The 8,867-nt window shown below is 45.0% G+C and overlaps 1 protein-coding gene across 1 annotated transcript; it reads right to left on the bottom strand.

The window, feature by feature from the left end:
- Positions 859 to 1,671, bottom strand: LOC107614753. Its single transcript, XM_016316891.1, has one exon. The coding sequence runs from the start codon at positions 1,669 to 1,671 to the stop codon at positions 859 to 861; it is 813 nt and encodes a 270-aa protein (XP_016172377.1).

The raw sequence follows: 8,867 nt of genomic DNA, 5'->3' as shown, positions 1-8,867 counted from the left end.
GAGTGATCTTTGTTAGCTCTTCATTTGGCATAGGCCGATCTTCGAAATCAGCCCGAGGGTCAAGTTCGGCTGGTATTATTTGTTCTGACTTTATGGAGTTGATCTGTGATTGTCCGACTTTTTTGAGGGGCTTTAAGCTCGTGTTATAGCTTTGCCGAGCTTCCTGGAGGTCTCCGTGAATCGTAGCTACCACATTGTCCTGCACAGGGAACTTGACGCAAAGGTGAAGAGTAGATACGATTGCTGCAAATTTATTTAAAAAGGGTCTACCTAAAATGACATTATAAGGGCTAAAACAATCAACTACAAGATATTGAATATCTTGCGTCCTATATAATGGTTGCTCACCGAGTGTGGTTTGTAACCACACCGATCCCAGTACAGGAACTCGTTCTCCTGAGAATCCGACCAAGTCTCCAAAGTACGGCTGCAGAATATTATTGCTCAGCTTCATCTTTTCAAAGGTTGTGAAAAATAAGACATCCGCACTGCTTCCTGGGTCGAGTAAAACCTTTCTTACTATCAGGTCTCCTAAGTGAATAGAGATGACAACAGGGTCATCTAGGTTGGTATCGACACCATTGAAGTCGGCTGATCTGAAGGTCACTGCTGGGACATTCGTCAGTGGCGAGGATTGTTTGGGGCATCCGTTACTGCCAGCATGGCTCTATAAGTGCATTTTCGGGCCGAGCTTGTGTGTCCTCCTCCAGTGTAACCCCCTGAAATACAATTTATTACTCCTCTAGGTTGGGCCGGTGCTTTTTCCTTTCCTTTTGAGGATGTGCCAGCTGCTGATGTATCGGGGGCGGGGATAGTGTTCTTCTGGATATGCCCTGCGATGAATTTGTTGAGATGCCCTTACCTTGCTAGTCTTTCGAGGAGATCTTTAGCAATGACGCATTCGTCGGTTGTGTGTCCGTGTTTCTGGTGAAAAGTGCAATATTTCGATTTGTCAACGCTTTTTGATTCTGGATAATTGCCGGCTTTGCGAGGAGGCTTAATTAGCTTAGAGTTGAGTATCTCCTTGATAATGTCGTCCCTTTTTGTGTTGAATTGAGTGTATGAGTCATAACGAGGGACCGGCTTAAATGCTTTTTTGCCATCCCGGGGTTTATCGTCGTCTTTGCTTGTGGTTGATCTTTCTGTCCTCCTTGCTTGCCTGAGTTCTTCGACATCAATCTGACCTTTGGCTTTCTCATGAAACTCGGCTAAAGTTTTGGGCTTTGTCACAGCGATAGTTTCCTGAAATTTGCCGGGGCGGAGGCCGCTTTTAATGGCGTGGAGGTGGACCTTTGGATGGAGGTCGGGGATCCTCATGGCGACCTTTGTAAAGCGGATGATGTAATCCTTCAGGCTCTCTTGTGGTCCCTGCTTAATAGTCGTTAAATAGTCGGAATTGTGGAGGTATATTGCGGACGCTGCAAAATGGTCTTCAAATTGGCCAGCTAACTCCTGAAAACGGGATATCGAATCTGCAGGCAAAGAGCAAAACCAGTCAAGTGCAGGACCGTCTAAAAAAGATGGAAAACATCGACAAAGAATTGGATCAGATGCACCATTAACAATCATAATAGATCGGAACTTCTTGACATGTTGCTTTGGGTCGCTCAATCCGTCATATAGGGTTAGAGTCGACGGAAGAGTGAATTGTCTGGGGAGCTGAAAGTTCATTATATCTGCTGTAAATGGCCCTGCAAAGTTGTCAGGTTGTTCTTCTTCGTTGTCAGGCTGAGCTTCTTCAATCTGGTGATTTCCTTCATTGTTGCTTGAGGTGTCTCAGAAACATGAGTTCGTTTGTTGTTCTCGTGATCATTATTATTGTGTTCTAAGCGAGCTTGTACCAATTGGGCGAGTTGGTTTTGCATTCTCTGGTTATCCTCCGCCATTCGTTGGTTTGCTTGTTGAAGCTCGGTCACCATCCGTAAAAGCTCGGATGGAGTAGGCGGGGGAGCGTCAGCCATGAGAATGTAAAAAGATTTTGGGGCTTACCACAAGTGATGTTTCAAATTTTCGGGCCCCACGGTGGGCGCCAATGTTCTTACCAGCTTGAGCCGAGGTATAGGTCGTCCTCCCGATAAGGTCGGCAAACTCCTAAGGCGCGATGTAAATCTCGTCGGCAAGGGAAGAGTTGGAGAGGTGGGTACCTGCAAAGGCACTCCGACGCTCAAGTCAATAAGAGAATGTGTATGAAGACTTTTTCTTAGAAAAAATTGCATACCTCTTTTGTTCCTGTTTCTCTCTTTTATACTTGCTCGGGTAAAGATGATTGTTTTGTCCTAGTCGTAACGTTTGGGGAGAGAATTAATCATATGTCCGACGTTATAGAAATAAATGCCGATTATTGCAAATATTCGATTATTATCGTGGGTACGTTACCGAGCTATAACTCGCAACCGATTTTACTGATCATATCAGTAACATTGAAATATTGGAAGAGTTAAATTAAGATTCTAGTTTGGCTTCTTCGGCGATGGAGTTGACTCTAGCTGCTTGTGATCTTATGGATTTTAATCATTTGCTACGACTGCAGCTTACTCTTCAATATTTCGAAAGCGAGGTTGTCATGGACATGCTCGGAAAATGTCATGTGCTTAAAGATCTTACAATTTTGAGGCATCAGGTTTGTTAACTTCTAATTTAATGCAATTATTGTTTGCTCACTACATTTATTTCCATCACTCATAGAAACTACTCTTTTGATCGTCAAATAATTCATATAAGAAAGGTTAAGTATACACAGTGACAGTGACGGAGTTTAAAACAAAATTTTAAGAAAAATATTTAATATAAAAATATAATAATAATATTTATATTAAAATAAAATTTATAAATATAATTATTTTTTTAAATTTGTTAATAATAAGTGTTACGGATCCGACCCACGGATCCTACGCCCGGAATGGTCCCCGAACCCGGTTACCCGGGTCCGACCCGCTTCGCCCTTCTAGAAGGCTCGGAACTGGCCCTCTAGAGCTCCTAACCAACTTTCAAATTCAAACGTCTCCCTTATCTTAGCCAAACAAGATAAGATAAGATAACTACCATCACCTATAAATAGAGGACTCAGGTCCCTCCAGGTATTCATTCATTCCTCACACCTTATACCTCTTAGATCCATTCTGACTTGAGCGTCGGAGTGTCTTTGCAGGTACCTCCCCCCATTGCTCCAGTCAAGTGATCCGGCATCTGCCTCAACCCGCAAGTTCTCAATCCATCTCTCAACCCGTACCAGAGACATCTTGTACATTGGCGCCGTCTGTGGGGACTTTGCAACGTTGTGGCGGCTTGGCGGATAACCCAGAAGAGCAATCATCAAACTCAGATTTCTTGCGTGTAACTGAGAGCAAAAAGGAATAATGTTTTCTTAACTTGCATCACCTTTACATATTTATGCATCCTTTCGCCCTACTCCAACGGCGAAATCCAAAGGAATAATGTTTCCTTAACTTGCATCACCTTTGCAGGTTTATGCACCCTTTCGCCCTACTCCAACGGCGAAATCCCAAAGGAATAATGTTTCCTTAACTTGCATCACCTTTGCAGAGATAACACACCTTCGCCCTACTCCAACGGTGAAATCTCAAAGGAATAATGTTTCCTTAACTTGCATCACCTTTGCATGTTTATGCACCCTTTCGCCTACTCCAACGGCGAAATCCAAAGGAATAATGTTTCCTTAACTTACATCACCTTTGCAGCGATAACACACCTTCGCCCTATTCCAACGGCGAAATCCCAAAGGAACAATGTTACTTGCAATTACCTTCTTAGTGATAACACTCTTTATGCACTCTCGCCCTACTCCAATGGTGAAATTCCAAATCCTCTGAGCCCAAAGTCTCGCCTCCCTTTAGTGGGACACCTCCACCCCTTGGACCCTCTCATTCACCACTCCCTCATCCGTCTCTCCAAGCGCCATGGCCCCATCTTCTCCCTCTACTTCGGCTCCATGCCCACCGAGGTTGCTTCTTCTTTTGAACTCTTCAAGCTCTTCCTCCAAACCCACGAGGTCACCTCTTTCAACACTAGGTTCCAAACCTCTGTCATCCGCCGCCTCACCTGTGACAACTCTGTCGCCATGATCCCCCTTCGGACTTTACTGAAAATTCATAAGGAAGCTCATCATGAACGACCTCCTTAAATGCTACCACCGTGGCCAAGCTCAGACCTTTCAGGAGCCAATAGATCAAGAAAGTTCTCAAGGTTCTTGCACAGATACGGGGGGACAGCCAAATCGTGGCGGCATGACGGAGAACCTCGAGGAGCAATCCTTCACCCGACACCCCAACTCAAACCCACAAAGCCCAACTCCCGAACTCCAAAGATAACACTCCTCCCACCCACGGGAGGATAATAAACGCGGCACATCGCCAACCAACCACAACCTAGCAACAACCAAGAGAGGACAACCATCCTCCCACTGAAGCCCGGCCACCCGATGGCCTAGGAGAGAAGGCGGTCCAGATAATCCAAGAGTTGTGCCTCAGGGTGCAAAACCTCAAAGGCCGAGTCATACCCAAAGAACGGTACCACCCGGAGCATACAAGTCAAGCGACCTCCAGGACCTAATCTCATCGCGATACCAGGAACACCAGGCCCCTGAGCAACAACACTGCAAACAACACGATCGCAACGTTTCCCTAGACCCGAAACACCGACGCGGAGAAGACGACCGACGGTACCATCGGGAGGCCAAACAAGCAGGAAACATGCACGTGATAATGGAAGCCATCCCGTTCACAGAAAAATCCTTGAGAGCCAAACTTCTGAAGGACTTCAACAAGCCCACTGACATGAAATAGAACGGGACCAACGATCTCGGAAACACCTAACGGCCTTCGAGGCCAGGATGAACCTGGAAGGAGCCGCCGACATGATCCAGTGTAAGGCCTTCTCGATAACCTTAGTTGGCCATGCGATCAAATGGTTCAACGCCCTCCCAAACGGGTCCATAGCCAGCTTCCACGATATTACCAGAAAGTTCATGGCCTAGTTCACTATCAAAATCACCAAAGTTAAATACCCCATTAGCTTGCTCGGAATTACCCAAAGACAAGACGAATCTACGAGAAAATACCTAACGGTCGATGGACTTATGAATAAGGACTTCTAAAAGTATCTCACCGCGAAGCCAGTCTGGACTATGCACGAGATTCAGAGCGTCGCTAAAGATTACATAAACGATGAGGAGGTGAGCCAAGTCGTGGCGGCCAATAAACGGCAGAACGACAGTACGGCACCTCGCCAAAACACCCCACCAAGAGAAAACCGAAAGGAACACTCCAAACCGACAAATGCTCAAATTACACCCTCTTGTTAGCTCCCATCACCGAGATCTACCACCAAATAGCTGACCGAGGCGTCCTTCCGAAGGCCCGACCACTTAAAGAAAGAACGGGCGGCAACAAGAATTTATATTGTGACTACCACCGAGGATACGGGCACAGAACACAATACTGCATCGACTTAAAAGACGCTCTAGAGCAAGCCATACGAGACGGCAAGCTCTCCGAGTTCGCCAAGATCATCAGGGAGTCTAAGCGCACAGAAAGAGACAGATCACCAGAGAGGGAAGGACGCAACCCAAGGACACAAAGACAAGCCCCTCGGGAAAGTCCAGAAACAGACCTGACCATAGTCGTCAACGTCATAACAAGCAAGGATAAGCCGGAAAAGTCGAAATCGGCACTAAAAAAGAACCTCAAGGTCCTGGCAGTCAGAAACCAAACCCCAACAATCATCACCAATAATGCGATAACATTCTCCCCCGAGGACTGCCAATACGGCACCTCGGCAAAAGATGCCCCTTCGTTATCTCCGCAAAGATAGGAACCGGGCTGGTCAGAAGAATACTACTCGACACATGAGCAGATTCCAACATCCTCTTCAGGGGATCCTTCGACAAACTCGGGCTCCGAAACGAAAACCTACAAACCCACCATAATGGGGTAACCGGGCTTGGGGATAACTTCCTTCAACCGGACGGCACCATCACACTTCCCCTCACCATCGGAGCCGGGAACCAAAGAAAGACCATCCTCTCCGAATTTGTCATCCTCAAGAACTCCACCACCTACAAACATCATCCTCGGGAGAAAGACCATTAACAACCTCTCGGCGGTCATCTTCACCAAATTCTTACTCATGAAGTTCCAAGCCGATGACGGCACTATCGGCACAATACACAGAGACCGGAAAGTCGCGGTAGAATGTGAGAACACCAGCTCGACCCTCCGCAAGAGATCCCGAGATGCGGCAGGCATCTTCCTCGCCGACCTCGATGTACGCCAAGACCAAAGTTCGCGCAGAACCGTGCGATGAAACGACAAATAGGCAGAGTGGGACCTTGCAGACAAGGTCAGGAGCATAGCACACCTACGGGAGCTAGCCCTAAAACAAAGAATAAGTCTAAGGTACAATGGCAGCACGGTACGATGAGACTTTGGACCAGGAGACCTCGTCTTACGACAAAACGATATCGGTCCACCCACTCCGGAAGAAGGGATGCTCACGCCCAACTGGGAGGGTCCCTACCAAATTAGGATAGTAATCGAAAAAAGAGCCTACATGCTCGAAAGACTAGACGGGACCAAGCTTCCAAGATCCTGAAATTCCACTAACTTACGGTGCTACTATATGTAGAAACATCCTTCCAAAGCAACAAGATTGAGGTCGTTTAAGACTATCTCTTTACCCTTTATATTTTGCCTTTTTTACTTGCATTTATTGCTTAAGTCGTTTAATCGTATATTTTCTTACTGGGTACTCTTTCCTACCCACATTGGGAGGTTTTAACGAGGCCCAAACCATAAATGGAATTCATTTTCTCAAAAGCATTGCCCCGTCCGACGGCACCCAACAAAATGGATATCCAAATAAGTGAAAAGGCTACCCGGGAATCGATCACCCAGAAGCCAACAAACGGATATCCGAATAACAAAACGGATATCCAAACGGCTACACGGGAATCGATTACCCACGGATATCCAAATAAGTGAACGGCTACCCGGGAGTTGATCACCCCAGAGCCAATAAAACAGATATCCAAAATAACAGAACGGATATGCAAATAACAAAATAGATATCCAAATAAGTAAACGGCTACACGGGAATCGATTACCCGAGGCCAACAAAATGGATATCCAAACAATAAAATGGATATCCAAATAAGTGAACGGCTACCCGGGAATCGATCACCCCGAAGCCAATAAAACAGATATTCAAATAACAGAACGGATATCCGAATAACAAAACGGATATCCAAATAAGCAAACGGTTACACGGGAATCGATTAACCCGAGGCCAACAAAACGGATATCCAAATAATAAAACGGATATCCAAATAAGTGAAAAGGCTACCCGGGAATCGATCACCCAGAAGCCAACAAACGGATATCCGAATAACAAAACGGATATCCAAACGGCTACACGGGAATCGATTACCCACGGATATCCAAATAAGTGAACGGCTACCCGGGAATCGATCACCCCGAAGCCAATAAAACAGATATCCAAATAACAGAACGGATATCCGAATAACAAAATGGATATCCAAATAAGTAAACGGCTATACGGGAATCGATTACCCACGGATATCCAAATAAGTGAATGGCTACCCGGGAATTGATCACCCCGAAGCCAATAAAACAGATATCCAAATAACAAAACGGATATCCAAATAACAAAAACAATGACTCGTGAAATCGATCACCCGCAAAGCCAACAAAACAGAAATCCAAATAAGCTAAATAAACAAAGTCTTGAAATCGGCCCACCAAGAGGCCTAAAATAAGTTCACAATAACAATCCAAAAAAGGCCACACAAAACAAGCATGAGCTGACGGTCTTCCAACTTGCGGAAAGCCAGACTGACCAACATCCTACCAATAAATGCAGGATGATGTCACGCCCTTTTCAGGCCCCTCACAGTCTCCCAAACTACAGAGAATCAGACTCCCCAATGACTTAGCATTGAGACCAAGAAAGCATACTCTCATGCTCCGAGGACAACTGTTCCAGACCCGATCTCCGGGCCCTTCTTCAGAACGGTCATCAAGCTCGGCATGTGATGAGACGTCCAAACAACGTGCTCCTCGCCTGACCATGAAACGGCCAGGAACTCCCCAAATCCTCGACCTCGACTGGAAAAACCAAATAAATGATCTCCTTGCCAAACCACAAACAGCGAGGAAAAGGTTCCTCCAGCGATGAGACTGAGCACTCTCACTCTCTCGCTCCGGGGGCAACTGTTACGGATCCGACCCACGGATCCTACGCCCGGAATGGTCCTCGAACCCGGTTACCCGGGTCCGACCCGCTTCGCCCTTCTAGAAGGCCCGGAACTGGCCCTCTAGAGCTCCTAACCAACTTTCAAATTCAAACGTCTCCCTTATCTTAGCCAAACAAGATAAGATAAGATAACTACCATCACCTATTTTAATTTAGTTTCCAACATTTTAAACGTCATATTTTTCTCTCAAAAATTTTATTGTTGTCTTACCATTAAATTTTTGACACTAATAATTAACAAAATGAGTAATGTTACTAGTTAAGTCATATCTCTTTCTTGAAAAAACATAACTAAAACTTTTAAGTTACACTTTTTCTCCTTAATTTTCTTTTGGTACAAAACTTTAAATACTAACAATAAATCATCAATGCTTTAAAATTGAAGAAAATTTTTTTATATTAGTGATCGTTGATGAGTCAATTTTACTGACATACTGAAATTGAATGTTATAAACTCTTTAATATACAAATTACTTGTGTTAAATTTAACGGTGGAACAAAATTAAACCCGCTTAAAATTTTGTTGGATTGAAATAAGATGTTTGAAAATTTTAAATTAAAATAGGATGTTTGAAATT

The sequence above is a fragment of the Arachis ipaensis genome, chromosome B09, assembly GCF_000816755.2.
Source record: "Arachis ipaensis cultivar K30076 chromosome B09, Araip1.1, whole genome shotgun sequence".
NCBI classification, from domain to species: domain Eukaryota; kingdom Viridiplantae; phylum Streptophyta; class Magnoliopsida; order Fabales; family Fabaceae; genus Arachis; species Arachis ipaensis.
This window is presented reverse-complemented; position numbering and strand designations above follow the sequence as displayed.

What these genes read in the sequence shown, in the direction of transcription:
- LOC107614753 (XM_016316891.1), bottom strand. Translation starts at nt 1,671, where the DNA reads ATGAACTTTCAGCTCCCCAGACAATTCACTCTTCCGTCGACTCTAACC.